The sequence below is a fragment of the Sapajus apella genome, unplaced genomic scaffold (genome assembly GCF_009761245.1).
Source record: "Sapajus apella isolate SASKATOON/1434 unplaced genomic scaffold, GSC_monkey_1.0 scaffold43, whole genome shotgun sequence".
Lineage (NCBI taxonomy): Eukaryota > Metazoa > Chordata > Mammalia > Primates > Cebidae > Sapajus > Sapajus apella.
The window spans coordinates 4,287,797-4,308,976 of record NW_022436983.1 but is presented as its reverse complement, the minus strand read 5'-3'; the positions used below and the strand labels follow the sequence as shown (position 1 = coordinate 4,308,976).

The 21,180-nt window shown below is 44.0% G+C and overlaps 1 protein-coding gene across 4 annotated transcripts in view; it reads right to left on the bottom strand.

The window, feature by feature from the left end:
• Nucleotides 1-21,180, bottom strand: part of UBE4B (ubiquitination factor E4B) — a 147,673-nt gene that overhangs the window by 57,963 nt on the left and 68,530 nt on the right. For 3 of the 4 annotated variants that reach the window (XM_032300332.1, XM_032300331.1, XM_032300333.1), the window contains 6 exons: nucleotides 20,316-20,544; nucleotides 19,497-19,880; nucleotides 18,727-18,882; nucleotides 7,391-7,532; nucleotides 6,026-6,126; nucleotides 2,949-3,063 (listed from right to left, as the gene is read on the bottom strand). In XM_032300332.1, coding sequence (XP_032156223.1) covers nucleotides 2,949-3,063; nucleotides 6,026-6,126; nucleotides 7,391-7,532; nucleotides 18,727-18,882; nucleotides 19,497-19,880; nucleotides 20,316-20,544 — 1,127 coding nt within the window. The remainder of the gene's footprint in view (nucleotides 1-2,948; nucleotides 3,064-6,025; nucleotides 6,127-7,390; nucleotides 7,533-18,726; nucleotides 18,883-19,496; nucleotides 19,881-20,315; nucleotides 20,545-21,180) is intronic. The other variant, XM_032300334.1, reaches the window with a different exon arrangement.

Sequence of the window (21,180 nt, the reverse complement as noted above, 5' to 3'; positions counted from 1 at the left end):
ACTCAGGAGGCTGGGATTACAGACACGCGCCACCATGCCCAGCTAATTTTTTGTAGCTTTAGTAGAGACGGGGTTTCACCATGTTGACCAGGATGGTCTCGATCTCTTGACCTCGTGATCCACCCGCCTCGGCCTCCCAAAGTGCTGGGATTACAGGCTTGAGCCACCGCGCCCGGCCCTGTATAGTTATCTTTTGGTGCAATTAGGGCGTCATTTATAATAGGCAAAATATGACTAAGCATAATATTTTTCTTTTTTTTTTTTTTTTCTTCAGACAGAGTCATGCTCTATCACCCATGATGGAGTGCAGTGGCATAATCCTGACTCAATGCAGCCTCCACCTCCTGGGTTCAAGAGATTCTCCTGCCCCAGCCTGTAGTTCTCTGGGACTACAGGCATGCACCACTATGCCTGGCTAATTTTTTGTATTTTGAGTAGAGATGGGGTTTCGCCATGTTGCCCTGACTGGTCTCGAACTCCTGAGCTCAGGAGATCCACCTGCCTCGGCCTCCCAAAATGCTAGGATTATAGCCATGAGCCACCATGCCTGGCCTGACCTATATATTTTAAATAAATTCTTCAGTTTTCAAATGAATACTTCCCAGCACTGATTTTAAAATACCGTCAACCTCCAGTCCTAAATTCTAGCCGTTATTTATTTATTTATCTGTGAACATCTTGCAAACATTAAAAGGAGGTAGAAATTTCAGTCAAAGATTTAATAATTCACATTTGCCACTCTTTTAAGATAAAAAGGTAAAATGCTGTTTTTCAGTTCCATCCCAGTTCTCATTCCTCCCTAGATAAAACACATGGTAGCACATAAGAAAAGACAATGAGGAGTCAACACTGAGTGGCTGAAAAGGCAGCAGAATTCTGGGATTAAAAATAAACAGATCTGGGCCAGGGGCTGTGGCTCATACTTGTAATCCCGGCTCTTTGGGAGGTTTAGGTGGGCGGATCACTTGGGGCCAGGAGTTCAAGGCCAGCTTGGCCAACATGACAAAACCCCGTCTCTACTAAAAATGCAAAATTAGCTGGGCATGGTGTTGTGCACCTGTAACCCCAGGTACTTGGGAGGCTGAGGCAGGAGAATTGCCAGGAGTTAGAGGTTGCGGCGAGCCAAGACTGAGCCACTGCACTCCAGCCTGCGCAACAGAAGGAGATTCCGCCTCTAAATAAATAAATAAATAGGTCTGCGGTGGCCGTATAACACTGTCAATGTAGTAAATGTTGCTGAATTGTACACTTCAATATGGTGGTTTGAGGCCGGACGTGGTGGCTCATGCCTGCAATCCCAGCACTTTGGGAGGCTGAGGTGGGCAGATCACCTGACACCAGCAATTTGAGACCAGCCTGGCCAACCTGGTGAAACCCTGTTTCTACTAAAAATACAAAAAATTAGCTGGGCATGGTGGCAGGTGCCTATAATCCCAGCTACTCAGAGGCTGAAGCATGAGAATTGCTTGAACCCGGGAGGTGGAGGTTGCGGTGAGCCAAGATCACGCCATTGCACTCCAGCCTGGGCAACAGGAGTGAAACTTGGTCTCAAAAAAAAAAAAAAAAAAGGAGATTTGATGTTATATGAATTTTACCTAAATTTTAAAATGCAGAGCTTCTCTATCCAAAGCTGGTGACGGGAAAAAACAAACAGAAAACACTCAGAGGTCATTTCATAACCTCTTGTGTAGGCCTGTTTATGAATAAAGTAGGCTCAATATACCCCTTACAGATGTTCACTGGGCAGATTTTCTATAGCAAGAACTACCAGATTCCTCAAGTAATGTCTTCTTGAATAGGAAAAGTTTCTAATTACTGCCCATTACATCTCTAATGCAGTGCATCTCTTAAACCTTCCAAGGCAGTGATTTATCTTCCTCAGAGTTCACTTATCCTTCTAGAGAAGAAAAGCTCACTATGTTTCCATTAATATTTCCGTAAGTCAATAACATCATTGTTTAAGATAAACAGTGAATTCCAGACAAAGTACATAACACTAACTGGAATTTTTATTCTTGAATCCTGGCTGCTTCTTTTACAAATATTTTGAAGACTAATGAAAACACAATTCCCAAGAATTCAAAGGTTTTAAAATTAACAGTTATAAATAATTTTAGGTATAAAACAGAGTGAAAGGAATCATACCAATTATAGCTATTGCCTCTGTTATTCTCTGTAGTCACAAAAAAGGAAGTGATGATACAGCAAACTGTAAGAAAATTTGATAAAAACCCTTTCATCAGGGAAAAAAACTGGTGTGAAAGCTGCTAAAGGCAAAGTGCTTACTTTCCCAAAAAGGTCCTTAAAACAGCAATGTTAATGACAAAGTTTCACCTTGGAAGAAACCTTCAAGACTATGTATGCAGCTTTATTTTTAAGCACTACATATCTGCATTTTCACTTGGCTTTACACAGTAAGATACCAAAACCATGTATAAACACCCAATGAAATAATTAGTAAGATATGATCCATCTTTTCTAGTTTAATGGGAAGAAGACAAATAGTCTATGCGGCATGCAGGCTGCCAATGAGCTAATATGGTTAAGTTATTAATCTTACAAACTCAGAGAATGAATTTTTGATACTATTTATCTGGCAAATACACATCATGCCTTATGCTGTCTCTGGGTATTCTTGTTTTAAAAGCTCCTTGAAATCAGGAACAGGGCCGTATATATTTTTTTCTTATTGCCCAAAGTACCTGGCATAGACCTTGTTTAAAAGCTAGATGTTTGACTGATTCGTTGAAATGGACACATGATTTAAACAATGCAGCTGTCAATGCGATTTCTTCAAAAGAATCTTGGGTTGGCCTTGTCTCTAAGCAACTGACACATGGATGTTTGAATTCAGGCATAAGTTTTCAATATATGGTACATTCAGAAATTAGCCTTGGCATAGAGGCTCTCAGGCTAAAATTTGCAAGAGCAAACTCATACGATCGTACCTGCTTGAACACTTCTTCATCCTGGTGAGTGGTTCTCACCAGTTCCTGAATGAAGCCATATGGGAGATTCCTACACAGCATATACGGCACTAGGAAGGACGGCTGCTGCAAGGACCTGTGGACCCATGAACATTAGGGACGGTGATGAAGTCAACTCACTACAGAATCACGTGAAATGTCATGTCAGCAACAACTGTCCAGTCAAAGGTCAAACTTGACATCTCCCAAGCATTCTGCAAGATGGTTTCAGGCAAAAGCTAACCCTTCTTACCAACAGTAATCACTTTTAGTCTTTTTTAATGAGATACTATGGGAAGTTTCAAAGCCTTTACCTTTTCCTACATAGAGCCCTTTAAAAATGAAGCACTGAATAAAGGAAGCATGGCCAGGCATGGTGGCTCACGCCTGCAATCCCAGCACTTTGGGAGGCCAAGATAGGAGGATCCCTTGAGGCCAGAAGTTAAAGACCAGCCTGGGCAATGCAGCATGACTCTGTCTCTACAAAAAATGAAAATATTAACTGGCCAAGACTGTGTGTGCCTGGAGTCCTAGCTACTTAGGAGGCCAAGGCAGGAGAACTGCTTGAACCCAGGAGGATTTTGAGGTTACAGTGAGCACTCTAGCCTAGGCAATAGAGAGAGATCCTATCCTTTTTTTTAAAAAAAAAAAAAAAAGCATTTTATGTTTTTTTTTTTTTTTGAGACGGAGTTTAGCTCTTGTTACCCAGGCTGGAGTGCAATGGCACGATCTCGGCTCACCGCAACCTCCGCCTCCCGGGTTCAGGCAATTCTCCTGCCTCAGCCTCCTGAGTAGCTGGGATTACAGGCACATGCCACCATGCCCAGCTAATTTTTTGTATTTTTAGTAGAGACGGGCTTTCACCATGTTGACCAGGATGGTCTCGATCTCTTGACCTCGTGATCCACCCGCCTCGGCCTCCCAAAGTGCTGGGATTACAGGCTTGAGCCACCGCGCCCGGCCTCTTTTTTTTTTTTTTTTGAGATGGAATCTCCCTCTTGCCCAGGCTGGAGTGCAATGGCATGATCTTGGCTCACTGCAATCTCTGCCTCCCGGGTTCAGGCAATTCTCCTGCCTCAGCCTCTCGAGTAGCTGAGATTAGAGGTGCCCACCACCAGGCCCAGCTAATTTTTGTGTTTTTAGTAGAGATGAGGTTTTACCACATTGGTCAAGCTGGTCTTGAACTCCTGACCTCTGGTGATCCACCTGCCTCGGCCTCCCAAAGTGCAGGGATTATAGGCGTGAGCCACCATGCCTGGCCGCATTGTATGTTTCTTTTACTTTTTTATGCCTCATCCAAATTGGGGGAAAAAAAAATTAGTAGTGGCTGAGGACTTTTAAAAAGTCATTAATTTTAATCATGGGATGTTTTTCAAAGTTTTGGTACATGTATATAATTTTCATTCTTTTTGAAAAGTTTCAAAAACATATGGTTATAGCACAGAAAATTATGTAAGAACAGCTAGCATAAATAAATGTAACATGTTTGTGAACTTTTATATTATTCATTTCTTCTTCTTCTTATTTTTTGAGACAGTCTCGCTCTGTTGCCCAGGCTGGAGTGAAGCAGAGTGATCTTGGCTCACTGCAACCTCCATCTCCCGGGTTCAAGTGATTCTCGTACCCCAACCTCCCCAGTAGTTGGGATTACAGGTGCATGCCACCATGTCCAGCTAATTTTTTCTATTTTTAGTAGAGACGGGGTTTCACTGTGTTGCCCAGGCTGGTCTTGAAGTCCTGAGCTCAGGCAATCCGTCTGCCTCGGCCTCCCAAAGTGCCAGGATTAGAAGCGTGAGCCTGGCCTGTAAACTTTTACTTTATTATTATTTTTTTTATTTTTTGAGATGGAGCCCTGCTCTGTCACTTAGGCTAAAGTGCAGCGGCGTGATCTTGGCTTCCTGCAACCTCCAGCTGCCGGGTTCAAGTGATTCTCTGGCGTCAGTGTCTGAGTAGCCAGTATTACAGGTGTGGGCCACGACGCCAGGATAACCTTTTTTGGTTTTTAGTAGAGATGGGATTTCGCCATGTTAGCCAGGCCAGTCTCAAACTCCTGACCTCAGGTGACCCACCAGCCTCAGCCTCCCAAAGTGCTGAGATTACAGGTGTGAGTCACCATGTCCGGCCTCAACTTTTAAATGTAAACTTTTTCCTTTAGATATTTCTTATATAAAAGAAATGAAATATACATCCTTTTTTAAAAAAAACCTGCAAACTTTAGAAGACTGAGAGGCAAAGAAAAATAATTTTAAAGACCAAAATAGGCCGGGCGTGGTGACTCATGCTTGTAATACCAGCACTTTGGGAGGCCAAGGGGAGCGGATCAAGAGGTGAGGAGATGGAGACCATCCTGGTGAACATGATGAAACCCCGTCTCTACTAAAAATACAAAAAAAAAAAAAAAATTAGCCAGACATGGTGGCAAATGCCTGTAGTCCCAGCTACTTGGGAGGCTGAGGAAAGAGAATCACTTGAACCTGGGAGGTGGAGGTTACAGTAAACCAAGATCATGCCACTACAATCCAGCCTGGGCAACAGGGTGAGACTCTGTCTCAAAAAAAACAAAAACAAAAACAAAAATGTGTAACCTTTATGGGATTCTCAGAAGCAAGTAATGTAGCACTTTGGTTGGATTCCTAGGCTATCCATTCCATTACTCTTCTTTATTACTCAATAACAGAAACTGACTGTTACACATGGACGGTGATGCTCCACACATTTTATCAAATACCTCCACCAACTTTAGGCAGCTGCTGTGCAGTCAGTTACTAATTTTCTGTCTTGCTTGTTCACATATTTCAACATGGTCTATTTTAAAAAGCAAGCAGAATTCTTCAAACATAACAAATTTCTTTTTAAAATATGCTTTGCACTACTTTAGAAGATGAGGAAGAAAGGAGTGTTTTGTTTTCACAGTATTTTAGGGAAGGAAAGGGACCTTCATTTTACAGGTGAGGAGGGAAGTTACCCAAGGTGGTGCTAGAATGGCCAGGAAGCCTGATGTCTACTGTTGACTAGGGCCTTCTGCCTGCTAACGTCAAGCGCGTCACGGGCCTTCATACCTGGGCTGTGTCAGGGAGCCTTGTAGTACTAAAGCAGTATGGGATATGCACTGCGAGCGGATGTTGCTCAGAAGCTGGCTGACTGCTGGCTGGCTGCACATCTGAAAAGGAAAGGTAGAAGTGAGGCCAACAAGAAACAAACAGTACAATTTCATGCTGTAAAAACAAGACATAAAAGAGACGGACCATCAGTAAACAGTGTGCTTTCTTCTTCCTTTATTCTTAGTGAATGAGCTACAGAAACTATGCCTTCCAAGTGTACTGCCTCTGCAGAAATTGATGTCAGAGAAGAAAGAAGCGTAAGTTTGAGATGACCAAACTCACACTTAAGAACCTTGGAGGTCAGGCACAGTGGCTCATACCTGTAATTCCAGCACTTTGGGAGCCTAAAGAGAGAGGATCACTTGAGGTCAGGAGTTTGAGACCAGTCTGGCCAACACCGTGAAACCTCATCTCTAGTAAAAAAAATACAAAAATTAGCTGGGTGTGGTGGGAGGTGCCTGTAATCCCAGCTACTCAGGAGGCTAAGGCAGGAGAATTGCTGGATCCCAGGATGGGGAGTCTACAGTGAGCAGAGTTAGTGCCACTGCACTCCAGCCTGGCGACAGAGCGAGACTCCAGCTCAAAAAACTTTGGAGACATGCCCACTCGTTTTGCTTCTGCTAAGGTTAAGTACAACAAAGCCCAGAGAGGGCCCTTTACAAATATGAAACTAAACAGTGGACAACCAATCAGTTTCTAACATAAAACTACAATCGGAGAGTGAAATAGGAATAATATGAGAAAACAATGAAGCCAGTCCAAAGAAGTGATGGGAAAAGGGTGGCTTACTGAGTTTCAGCCCAGCCTTGCAACTCATTATTTATGTGATTCTGGACAAGTACTTAGTCTCTCTGAGGGTCATTTGCTTATTCATACAATGGAAAAAGAATGCCTATCATATACCGGGCTTCACTGCACTAACAGAGCAACCGTGCTGATACGAGCCAATGTAGACCTGGCACAGTCCTCGGCAATCTACAGAGGCTCCATCATGTTGCTCACTATAACAAACCAGCAGAATTATCAGGGCCATGTGAGTCATTGGTGGTACCCAGCTACAGTGTGGTCAAGAGAGGACTCTGAAGCCAGGCCACCTAGGTTCACACCTTGGCCCTGTCTCCACTAGAATGTGAGTTCCACGAGGGCAGGAATCTCTGTTTTGTTCACTGACACATCCTAAGTTCCCAGTGCTGTGCCTGGCACATGGCAAATGCTCAATAATGACTTTACTGATTGAATAAATAAATGAATGCCCCAGGGGTGGGGATAATCAAACAATAACTAGGCTTTTTTAAAATTTTAAGTGAATCCATTTCACATTACCTTTGGTGCTTTTTTTTCCTCTATTCCAACTCGGTCGAAACACTCGATGAGGTAGTTCAGCATATCTGTCTCTTTGCAGGTTTCAATGGTGAAATGGTCACTGTAGGAATCCCAATTACTTGCTCCACCAGAGGCTCCCAAACTTTGGAGAGGATACAAAGAAATTATGACTCTTATCTCTCAATTATTTTTGGCAGAGTTTGCGTTTCTGCAGCAGAAAGCCTGTTAGGATCCCTGCACACATAACAAAGCACAAATACCCATGCGGCCGAGATTCACCCTGACTGCTTGTTTCACCTGCTCCAAATCCAACAAGAGCAACTTTTGGTAACATTTTAGGGACCTGAGAAGGGGGCTTTATTTTCCTGCAGATGGCGACTTATAAAACCAGAAGCACTAGGAACTGCTACCAAGTGTTAAGCATTGGAAGAGACATCACAGGCACTTTAACCAAAAAGAAGGGCATCACTCAGAGACCTGTAGGTTAAAGCCAGACACTATGCTGCTGCTGTAATCAAACTGTTTAGAAGTTACAAAGGACTAACGAAATAGCCCTCATCTTTGTGACTTCTACTGTAGATCTCAAAAGCCCTCATCTAGCACCTGGCAAGAGAGCCAGAGCTTAAGAAAACTGTCCAGTTAGGAGGAGACATGAACGCATTTGCTATCAACATAAACAACTCCAAAACTATGAGTGAAAAAGGCAAAGCAGTATAGTAAATGACAAAACAAAAATATTGTACTAGGAGTAACTAGACGTGGGTTCTAGTCTCAACCCCATTGTTCACTTGTTACCTGAACCTAGAACCTCTATCTCTTCTGCAGTTGAGCTTCAGTGAAGTAACGTGGAGGTGCTTTGTAAAACATAAGCAGCATACGATGTGAAGTACTGTGACGTTAGTAATAACTATCCTCTGAGAGAAAAACCAAACATAATCACAAGGGTTAAATTTGAGGAAATTAAACAAAGTGAAAATCAACCATTGACAGGCCACATAACGAATCTGGTGTTTAACTCACAAACTGATTTGATATACATAAAAGATACAAGGGGATTAATTACAACAAAGGAAAAAGTACAGAGTACTAAAATGAAGGAAATGAGAAAACATAAACTTAGCCAAAAAAACTACATACAGAAATGATAAAGAATGGGAACATGGCCAGGTACAGTGGCTCATGTCTGTAATCCAGCACTTTGGTAGGCCAAGGCAGGAGGATCACTTGAGGCCAGGAGCTGAAAACCTGCCTGACCAACATGGCGAAACCCCTTTCTACTAAAAATACAAAAATCAGTTGGGCGTGATGGTGCACATCTGTAATCCCAGCTACTTAGGAGGCTGAGGCACAAGAATCACTTGAACCTGGAGGAGGTTGTTGTAGTGATCTGAGGTCATGCCACTGCACTCCTGCCTGAGTGACAGAGAGAGACGCTGTCTCAAAAAAAAACCAGAAAAACTATGGGAATATCAGGAGATCCATCTCGACTTCAACCCAGAACACATAATTAATGTCTAAAAACTAACAGGACCAAGAGGAATTGACACGCTTTACAGAAAGACAGATATGTGTAACTAATTTTGGAACACGTTTGGAACACGTGCCACATAACAAAGTTTAAGTCTATGATGGACCACATATACCATAATGGTCCCACACGGTTACAAAGCCACACTTTTACCGTATCTTTTCCATATTTAGATATGTCTAGATATACAAATACTCACCATATGTTCTAATTGCCTACAGTGTTCAGTACACTAACATGTTGTGCAGGTTCTTAGCCTAACAGAAACAGGCTATATACCACATAGCCTAGGTGTATAGGACACTGTGCCATCTAGGTTTGTGTAAGTCTACTCTATGATGTTCACACAATGACCAACCTGCCTAACGATGCATTTCTCAGAATGTAGCCACTTCGTTAAGGGACACATGACTGTATGCACAGAACTGTCCTTAGACTTTTGGAAAAATACAGATAATTGACCTTGGAATACTGACCGGGTGCAGTGGCTCATGCCTATATTATTCCCAGCACTTTGGGAGGCTAATGTGGGTGTATCACTTGAGGTACAGGAATTCAAGACCAGCCTGGTCAACACGGTAAAACCCCATCTCTACTAAAAATGCAAAAAAATTAGCTGGGCATGGTGGCATGTGCCTGTAATCCCAGATACTCCGGAGGCTGAGGCAGAAAAATCTCCTGAACCTGGGCAGTGGAGGCTTCAGTGAGCTGAGATTGCACCACTGCACTCCAGCCTGGGCAACAGAGCGACTATGACATTGGCTGGGCACAGTGGCTCATGCCTGTAACCCCGGCACTTCTATGAGGCCAAGGTGGGCACATCACTTGAGGTCAGGAGTTCAAGACCAGCCTGGCATCAGAAAAAAAAAAACAAAAACAGTAAGTATGATATTAAAGTATTTCAGTAAGAAGGTGAAAACAATGCTACTTTGAAATCCAAGGCATTCGGCCCAGAATCTAGTAAATTTGAACTCCCGCAACCTATAAAATAGGTCTGACAGGTGGAAAGGAAGGGAGGCAATGAGACTGAGAAGGAACAAGGCAGCCAACTCCCTGCTGACTGAGCAGGTAACTAAGCCACCCACAAAGCACCTCACCACAGTCATGACAAGGTTGGGCAGGTCAGTGTGGGATCCCTTAAAAAACAAAGGCAGGCCAGGTGTGGTGGCTCACGCCTGTAATTCCAGCACTTTGGGAGGCTGAGGCGGGCGGATCACAAGGTCAGGTGTTCAAGATCAGCCTGACCAACATGGTAAAACCCTGTCCCTACTAAAAATAGAAAAATAGGCCGGACATGGTGGCGTGCGCTTGTAATCCCAGCTACTCAGGAGGCTGAGGAAGGAGAATCACTTAAACCTGGGAGGCAGAGGTTGCAGTGAGCTGAGATTACATCACTGCACTCCAGCCTGGCAACGGAGCAAGACTCTATCTCAAAAAAACAAAAACAAAAAAACAAAGGCAATTAATTACTGTGTCTTTTTTTTTTTTTGAGATGGAGTCTCACTTTGTCACCCAGGCTGGAGAGCAGTGGTGCAATCTCCACTGAATGCCACCTCCACCTCCTGGATTCAAGCGATTCTCCTGCCTCAGCCTCCCAAGTAGCTGTGACTACAGGCGCTCACCACCACGTGCAGCTAACTTTTGTATTTTTGGTAGAGATGGTATTTCGCCATGTTGACCAGCATGGTTTTGATTTCCTGACTTCAAGTGGTCCACCCGCCTCAGCCTCCCAAAGTGCTGGAATTACAGGCATGAGCCACAGTGTCTGGCCAATTATTGTGTCTTTATAGCAGCTAATTTTTTGGTATACTTTGTTAACTAATGGCAGGATCTGCTATCTGCTGATTGGCTTGATAACTGAAAAGTGAGTACAGTAATAAAGCACAGGAAAAACACATACAAAGACAAACGGAAAAAGTCATAAACCAGTGGGAAAAGTGCAGCGAACCCCGTGAAAGGGAAAAAATATATATCTATATTTGCTTGTAGCAATTTTAGTTAGTTTCAAGCTACCTGTGATCCCTCCTCTGCCTCTGACATTCATGACTCCATGACTATATTCACTGCACTTTGTAAGGATGAACTTTCCTAAAACAGGTTTGTACCTACACACAATTGAGGGTAATTTTCTCATGAGCAGCTCTTGCAGATGACAATGAAAATAACTCGGCCTCATGTTTAAAATGAAAATCTGAAACTCTATTTCTTGATAATAAGCCCCATTTTTCTCACATCTTTACATTTCTGGGAAGAAAACCATCTTTTTATAAATTTTTTTATTTTTTTTGAGACGGAGTCTCACTCTGTCACCCAGGCGGGAGTGCAGTGGTGCGACCTCAGCTCACTGCAACCTCCACCTCCCAGGTTCAAGGGATTCTCCTGCCTCAGTCTTCTGAGTAGCTGGGATTACAGGCACATGCCAGCATGCCTGGCTAACTTTTGTAATTTTAGTAGAGATGGTGTTTCACCATGTTGGCCAGGATGGTCTTGATCTCCTGACCTCATGGTCCACCTTGCCTCGGCCTCCCAAAGTGCTGGGATTTCAGGCGTGAGCCACCACGTCAGGCAAAAAGCATCTTATGTTTAATGTCAATAGGTCCTTGCCAGCTGCCAGGCCTCAGTCTGATGCAGCACCCACACCCAGCATGTGAGCATGCATATGAACTCAGCATGCTTGGATGGCACTGGCTCATGTAACTGCCACTGAAATTACTTCCATTCCTATCAATACGTCCCACTTCATTTTAACTTAAATTTTATACCTTCACTGTCACTTGATGTTTGTCCCCTCCAAATCTCATGTTGAAATGTAATCCCCAGTGTTGGAGTGGGGGCCTAGCGGGAGGTGACTGGATCATGAAGGCACAGATCCCTCACAATTGGCTTAGCACCATCCCCTTGGTGAGTGAGTTTTCACTCAGTTCACGTGAGATCTGGTTGTTTAAAAGAGTCTGGGACATCCTGCTCCTCTCTGTTTCTCCTGCTCTTGCCATGTGACCTGCCTGCTACCCTCCTTTCACTTCCTGCCATGACTGGAAGCTTCCTGAGGCCCTCACGAGAAGCAGATGCTGTTGTCATGTTTCTTGGACAGCCTGAAGTACTGTGAGCCAATTAAACCTCTTTTGGCTATAAATTGCCCTTTCTGTATGGCAGTGCAAATGGACTAACATGGTGATCACCAGCCAGGCACCAAATAAGCTTACTCTGAAGACGAGAGGAGAGGAAAAGTGAAACAAAACTTTAACCAAGCGGGAAATGTAGCATCAACCTCAGTATTTGTCAATATGTTTCAAAATTTTAACATCAATCCTAAAGGTGCCAGGGTAAATCATGATCACAAGTAAGAAAAGTGGCCAGTTTCACTAACATAAGCATAAATGTCAATGGTCAAAAACTGATTTACAAGAATTTTTAGATTTAAATTGAAAGGGGTAGATTCAAATTTTGAGTGTGATACTGAAGGAGAAAGCGGTATATAGTTTGCATGCATACATTTATGCTATGAAGAAATATTTCTACACTTTGGGAGGCTGAGGTAGGTGGATCACTTGAGGTCAGGAGTTCGAGACCAGCCTGGCCAATGTGGTGAAACCCCCAACTCTAATTAAAAACATAAAAATTACAGGTGTGGTGGCGCACACCTGTAATCCCAGCTATTGGTAGGATGAGGAATGAGATTTGCTTGAACCTGGGAGATGAAAGTTGCAGTGGGCTGAGATCACGCCACTGCACTCCAGCCTAGGAGACAGAGCGAGACTCTGTCTAAAAAAAAAAAATATATATATATATATTTCTAAATGTTTAAAACAGTATTTAATATTTTCCCTCAGAAAGCTGTTACAAAATTCATGATGGTTTTACAACTGTGACATCCTAAATTCTTGGAAATATGTCATATTTAAGTCCTAAGAGCATCTAAAAAATTATACCTCTGGGAAAATATGCAAACCATTTTTTGATAACTACATTAGCAGTCTAAAGTAACCATGTAATTACTTCACATAATGGAAACAGGGCTGCATCCTTCTGAAGCCATGGTAAAAATGTGCCTAGGAATTACACGTGCATCAGATCTGTGCAGACTGAATCCCATTTTAAATGCACCAATAAAGCTTGCCCTTAAAGGGACTCTGTTTCTAGTTTCTTCTATAAGCACCCTCCCATTTACTGATTTCTCAAGTGCAGACTTCAGAACCTGCATTTTTGTTTTTTGGTTTTTTTGTTTGTTTGTTTTGAGACAGTGCCTTGTTCTGTCGCCCGGGCTGGAGTGCAGTAGTGTGATCTTGGCTCACTGCAATCTCCACCTCCCGGGTTCAAATGATTCTTCTGCCTCAGCCTCTCTAGTAGCTGGGATTATAGGCACATGCCACAACACCTGGCTAACTTTTATATTTTTAGTAGAGACAGGGTTTTGCCATGTTGGCCAGGCCGGTCTTGAAATCCTGACCTCAAGTGATCCGCCCACCTCGGCCTCCCAAACTGCTGGGATTACAGGTGTTAGCCACTGTGGCTGGTCTTGCATTTTCTTATAGCAAGGCAAAGTCAGGGCTGTGCAGGTTTAAGCACTATAAATTCATTTAATAGATGTTGCTAAGGGACCTTCTGTGTTCTAGGCACTGCTATAGGTCCTGGGATAGTGCACGGAACCAGACAGATGATGAGGGACAGCATTCGTATGTGTGGTTTTTTTTTTTTTTTTTGAGATGACATCTCTCTCAGGCTGGAGTGCAGTGGTGCGATCTCAGTTCACTGCAACCTCTGCCCCCTGGGTTCAAGCAATTCTCCTGCCTCAGCCTCCCAAGAAACTGGGACTACAGGCATACGCCACCACGCCCAGCTAATTTTTGTGTTTTTAGTAGAGACGGGGTTTCACCATGTTGGCCAGGATGATCTCGATCTCTGGACCTCATGATCTGCCTGCCTTGGCCTCCCAAAGTGCTGGGATTACAGGCGTGAGCCACCGCACCTGACATAGTGCACGTGTGTTCTATATAACGTGTGACACAATGAGGTCAGGGACCAGCCTCTGAAAGACATTAGGAGAGTGAGGGAGCCAGCCACACAGCTATCTAGAGGAGAGAGTGGTCCGAAGGGGAGAAACAAGTACAAAGGCCTAAGGCAGGAGGGACTATTACGTGCAAAGAACAGGAACCCAGTGTATGAGCTAGGGGAAGAATAGAGGGAGATTAAGTTAGAATGGGGCATGTGTGTGCATGTGTGCTTGATGTGGGGTGCATGTGTGTAGCATATGGTGTGTGTGTGTGTGTGTGTGTGTGTGTGTGTGTGTGTGTGTGTGCGTATAGCATGTAGAGTGTACATGAGATGTAGGGCCTTGTAGACCATGATAAGAGGCTTTGGATTTTACTCTGTGTGAGAAGGGAAATCACTGGAGGATTTTAGGGATACACATGGTGGAAGGTTTCGTGTGTGTGTGTGTGTGTGTCAGACAGACAGACAGGGTTTCACTAGAGAGAGAGGCAGACAGACGGTTTCACTCTGTCACCCTGTCTGGAGTAGGCTGGAGTGCAGTGGCATGATCGTGACTGACGTGTAGACTCTAACTCCTGGGCTCAGGCAAGCCTCCCACCTCAGCCTCCAAAGTGGTAGGATTACCTTGCTTGCCACTGTGCCCAGCCAGAAGGATTTCTTTTCCACCATTTCTATGTTTCATCCCCAAGCAGTGATAATCAGCAAAAAGAGGAGGGTGAATGTCAATGTTTTCACTATTCACTAATTTTCCCTTTGTCTACTCATATAAGGCTCATGACGTTCAAGATTTGACCTCCTTCACTGAAATATCTACATAGTTACAAATCAAACACAAAACCACCAAATTTCTTTCTAGTCATCAGCTTCCTAGGAAACAATTAGAAACATTTTCCTCAGCATAACCTCTCTGGTATCTTTATCACAAGATACTTTTTATTTTTCCAGATCAACTTCCAGCTTTTATTTATTGACTTATTGATTTATTTTTATTGACTTTTATTTTGGGTTTGGGGTACATGTGAAGGTTTGTTACACAGGCAAATTCCTGTTAAGGAGGTCTGTTGTACAGCTTAATGCATCACCCATGCATTAAGCCCAGCATCTAACAGTTATCTTTTCACACCTGGTAATTCTTACTTCACTCACTTTTGCCACTCCTGCAAAAAGCAGTTCCTTAGAACTCATACAGTTCTCTTCTCAGAAGTCTGCAAAACATTACAGAAGGAATGTTTTACCTTTTTTTTTCTTTTGAGACAGTCTTGCTCTGTCGCCAGGTGCCAGGCTGGAGTGCGGTGGCACAACCTCGGCTCACTGCAATCTCCACCTCCTGGGTTCCAGCAATTCTCCCGCCTCAGCCTCCTGAGTAGCTGGGACTACAGGCACACTGTTTTACCTTTTTAAAATTAATCCTTATTATCACTCCTATAAATAGATGAACAGACATCAACTCCGCTGAGCCAGCAGATGGAGAGAGTGATCCAACCCCTGATGGTTCTTTCTTCTATGACATTAGTCTTACCAGGTAAGAAGTGGGTATTAACATTGCTTACTTCAGAGTAAACAAAATTTTGGGAAGATCAATTAGAAAGCGGGAAGGAAAATACTATTTCTTTGCTGACGACTACAAGGTTTTGGCTGGACGCAGTGGCTCATGCCAGTAATCCCAGCACTTTGGGAGGCCGAGGCGGGCAGAACACCTGAGGTCAGGAGTTTGAGACTTTGGGAGGCCGAGGCAGGTAGATCACCTGAGGTCAGGAGTTTGACACCATCCTGGCCAACATGGTGAAATCCCGTCTCTACTAAAAATACAAAAATTAGCTGGGTGTGGTGGTGTGCGGCTGTAATCCCAGCTACTCGGGAGGCTGAGGAATGAGATTTGCTTGAACCTGGGAGGTGGAGGTTGCAGCGAGCCAAGATCATTCCACAGCATTCCAGCTTGGGTGACACAGCAAGACTCTGCCTCAAAAAAAATAAAAAAACAAGATTTTTTGCTAGCTCTTCTTGGCTCTAACCCTACTTAGAAGAACCCTCAGTTCTTCTACACGTTTAAATAGTTACGTATTTTTACCCATTCTGTGGCGTTCTTTTTTTCATATCAACTAAGAACCTATAAACCGCCAAAATCTGGATGATCACAATTCACTGTAATAGCCAACAAGGGACATACCAACTGACTGGGATGGCATTTTGTAATTAAGGAGCGAAAAGCCGGCACTTCCTTGCCAAAGGAACCGAGTACATGCACAGACTCTCGGCAGCGAAATCGGTAGTAAGGCACAAGCAAACAAGACCTATTTGGGCAAAAAGGAAAAGTGGGTGGCAGCACAATGTGGTGGTGAAGAACCCGAGCCTGGATTCAGGATGCTCGGGTCTGAATGCAGTTCTGTGACTTTGACCCTCTTGTCCGTCCCCCCTCCCCTCCACCTCCTCATAGGACGCTACAGGGAGGACTAAAGGAGCTGACGTTGCACAACGCTGACCCCGTATCCGGCGCACAGCGCTCCATGAGTATTTGTAGCTATTTTTATACACTCGGTAAATTTTATTCCTCCTAGCAGGTGGAGGATTTAGATCTGAGGCAAGGTTGAGGTGTTAGAAGTCCAGAAAGAGAGGCATTAGTAAAAGCAGTACACAATCTGATATAGTTGTTAGAGAAAGTCACAACTAAATAAGCCAAGGAGAGAGACTTTCTCCAACAGATCATTTACAGTAAAACAGCTAACAAGCACTTTTGCCCTGTGGAAACTGATTCCTGGGAGGGATGCCTGCTTTACTACTATTATCATGCAATAGGATTTTATCTACACGAAAAAGATACTTTCACCTCTGGGAAATTTACTTGAGAAATAGTGATAAAATGTTCAACATAATACAAATATCAACCTTCCTGAATCAATATTCAACCTTGTATCAACATTCTTCTGTCTTTGTATATTCTCTGATGATTCTTCTGAACACCATCAAATTGAATGAAGTGTAATGTACCTAATTCTACTGCAGTCTCTATTTATAGCCTGGAGGTATTTTTGAACAGTGCTGGGTACAAACACCAACTCAGTCCAGAGGAAACTTCAATTTAAGAGCAAAATTGTAAGACAATGAGTCAGAAGACTAGAAGGAAGGTGTTATGATATTCCTTTGCCCAAAGTCACCTACAAACCCAAGTAGTGTTTTTCACTCGGTTTCCAGGGGTAAACATTCTGCAATATCCGGAACTATATTTCAGCTTCTGCAGTCATTTTAAAAGCTCTTTAAACAAATGGGGTCTGGTTTCACTGAGGTCCAGGAAGTGCTTAGAGAAATTTAAGGCTAGACATGAAAGCAGAATCACAGCTATACCAGACAGTATGACCTCGGATGCTCTTTGATGGATTGCCCAGACTGAATTTGATGGGGGTGAACAGGGGGTTGGGGGGTGGGGAGAAGGGAACACATACATACACACACCAAGTCCCAGCCCCTCCCACTCCTAAATAGCAGCAATCCATGCAACTGTACTTTAAGAAAACATGCCTGAGAGAGTACAACTTGTCACATCTGGTAGTTCACAATCACATTCTTGCAATAGATAAAAAAAGGGTCTCTCATTTTAGATCTAAAGGTGGATAAACTTGATGACTGATCTTTAATCTGTTTTCATGCTTCTGAATAATAATTATACGTAAGTTTTCCTCCAAACTTGCCAGGTAACAACTACGAAAATTCTCAGGCCAGGCATGGTGGCTCGCACCTATAATCCAGGCAATTTGGGAGGCTGAGGAGGGTGGAACACCTGAGGCCAGGAGTTCAAGACCAGCCTGGACAACATGGCATAACCCTGTCTCTACTAAAAATAAAAAATTAAGGGCCGGGCGCGGTGGCTCAAGCCTGTAATCCCAGCACTTTGGGAGGCCGAGGCGGGTAGATCACGAGGTCAAGAGATCGAGACCATCCTGGTCAACACGGTGAAACCCCGTCTCTACTAAAAAATACAAAAAGTTAGCTGGGCATGGTGGTGCGTGCCTGTAATCCCAGCTACTCAGGAGGCTGAGGCAGGAGAATTGCCTGAACCCAGGAGGCGGAGGTTGCGGTGAGCCGAGATCGCACCATTGCACTCCAGCCTGGGTAACATGAGTGAAACTCCATCTCAGAAAAAAAAAAAATTAAAAAAAAAAATAAAATAAAAATATAAAAATTAGCTGGGTGAGGTGGCAGGCGCCTGTAATCCAGCTACCCGGGAGGCTGAGGCAGGAGAATCGCTTGAACCTAGGAAGCAGAGGTTGCAGTGAGTAAAGATCATGCCATTGCACTCCAGCCTGGGCAACAAGAGTGAAACTCTTGTCAGAAAAAAAAAAAAGAGAAAGAAAAGAAAAAGAAAAAAGAGAGAAGAGGGGAAGGGAGGGAAGGGAAGGGGAGTGGAGGGGAGGGTAGAGGAGGGGAAGAGAGGGGAGGGGAGGGGAGGGGAGGGGAGGAGGGGAAGGAAGGAAGGAAGGGAGGGAGGGAGGGAGGGAGGAAGGAAGGAAGGAGGAAGGAGGGAGGGAAGGAGGGAGGGAGGGAAGGAGGGAAGGAGGGAAGGAAGGGAGGGAGGGAGGGAGGGAGGAAGGAAGGAAGGAAGGAAGGAAGGAAGGAAGGAAGGAAGTAAGTAAGTAAGTAAGTAAGTTAGTTCTCCTATGTGCTATTTTATCCCATGAAAAGGTCTGAACACGTCAATATACTCTCAAGCCCACCTCATTTGACCCTATCCTGCCTGGACTCAAAGCACACCCCTTGTTAGAGCTTATAGTAGTTAGTTCCTAAGCATCTATGCACATGCAGGGGTAAGACTCCATTCCTCTGATACCTGGACCCAAACTGGACACAAGAAAAATCATCACCACCACCACCACCTTCATCATCACCATCACCATCACCATCACCATCATCTTCTTCATCTTCTTCATCACTACTGTCCCCAGAAAGTGCGAGGAAGAGGAAGGAGAAAGGATTGTCGTACATACTACCACAACAAAAGCAAAAAAGGCCATCAGAGAACAAAGGTAAAACAAGAGGAGGAGAAACTTTTGCAAATGTTGACCTTTTAAATAAATCTTACACTAAAACTTCTGTCCACTGACATGCAGAAACATAATTCATCTAAATTACAGAAACACATATAGGAACATTTGAGAGAAGGGGCCACTGGATTCATGGAATTCTGATACTGCTTTCTTCTAAGAGACTGAACTTATGCACAACTAAAACTCAACATGTCAGGGCATGAACCGACTCACCCCACTCACCAGAAGTAAAAAACACCAGGCCCAGATTTGCTCCCACACCCTGTTGGTCTGACTCCATTTCAATTACCACTGGCAACAGGACAAAAAGCCAAAAAGGGTTCCTGTGACCCCCAACTCTCAAAGGGAAGAAAGGGACTCATAAGAGAGCAATCCAAACTTTCCGGCATTATCTCAGGGTACGTGCCTACCGAACTAGTTAGCCACACAGGTTAATAACCCAAAACAACAACAATTAAACAGAGTCAGTGTCACACAGCAGTTCTTCCAAACCGTGTTAATCTCCTTTCCCTGCACGGCAAACACACACGCAATTCTCCTGCGGGATAAATACCTAGGAGAGATCCTCAGGGAGGAGGGGTGTCTGTTCGTGGCACTGGGTGAGGCGGGTGGTAGGGGTGGACCCGTGCTGCTGGGCCTCTGTCTGGAACTGCTGGTGGGCACTGCTTGGGGGTTACTGGTGAGAGCAGGGGGACTTGGGGAGGTTGACAGAATGGAGACACCTGAGGATGCCCACGGGTGAGTGACAGTGTAGGGGCGATACCGCGGGGATGGGGGCTGGCTTCCTGCAGCAGCTCCAGAGGCTGCACTAGGACTGAGGGGAGTGGAAGGCACAGCCAGCTGGCTGGCTGCACGGGAAGGTGAGGCAAAAGACGGGCCCATCACGGGCACAGAGCTCCAGGAACTGGGGGTGGGAGCCGGACTAGTTTCATAGAGGCTAAATGAGTTGAGAAAAGGGAGGAAAGAAGAGAAAAATCAAAGAAAAATTTGAGATAAAACAAAAAGAGAAAACATCAAGCTTTTAAAGGATAGAATCATTTCCGTTTACGTATACAGATCTATCAGATAAGCATCTAAATAATTATAATCTAATTACTCTATTGATCTAGAGGCCCCCTTTCAAAGAATGATGTAGTACACACAGCCAACTGGTTCTAAAATTTCATCTACCAATAGCTCAACCATAGAGAGCCAAAAAATAACAATCTAAAAAAGAGAGTTCCACTTTCAGTGACTAAAACCACCTCCCCAAATATGATATATGCCATACCCTCCGTGGCACAGATCAACATTGTAAACAAATATTCCCTTTACCTGTGTACTTCATGACTCTTTTACTAGCAGTTAGATGTGCAAAGAGAACCGCACTGACCTAGACAAAGAGCTGGCACCAAAGGAACCCACGCTGCAGAACATGGGGCTTGTTCCCGGATTGGAGCCAGTGTTTAGCAGGAGATTTCTGTCTGGTGACCGTGCTGCTGCAGCAATTGGCTGTGATGTGGCTGTCAGACTGGCAAATGGGTTTTCATCTCTAGTCTGAGTGGACATCATTAGCACTTCCATTAAAATCTGACCAATCAAGTCCTTAAAATCGGAGAACACTGTTGGAAAGAGAATAATGAATAAAGAACAGGTTACACACAGTTCTTCATGTACACAGCCCTCAAATAAGCCAAACTGACCCCGAGTGGTTCGATGCAGTATTCTGGTTTGGATTCTGGAATGGAAAAAAGGACATTAGTGGAAAACCTGGTGCAACTTAAAGCCTTGTGTTTAGTTAGTAATAATTTCTTAGTTTTGACAAATGTACCATGCTTATATAAGATATTAACATCAGGGAAAACTGGGGAAAGTATACACAGGAACTCCTTGCATTAGCTGAAACTATTCCAAAATTAAAAGTTTATTAAGAAAAAAAGATTGTGGTACAGTCAATGAGAGTTAACACTGATGTATATTAACTGTAAATGAAGCTAGGCCGGGCGCGGTGGCTCACGGCTATAAACCCAGCACTTTGGGAGGCCAAGGCAGGCGGATCACAAGGTTAGGAGTTCAAGACCAGCCTGACCAACATGGTAAAACCCTGTCTCTACTGAAAATACAAAAGTTAGCCGGGTGTGGTGGCGAGTGCCTGTAATGCCAGCTACTTGGGAGGCTGAGGCAGGAAAATTGCTTGAACCCGGGAGGTGGAGGTTGCAGTGAGTTGAGATCATGCCATTGCACTCCAGCCTGGGCAA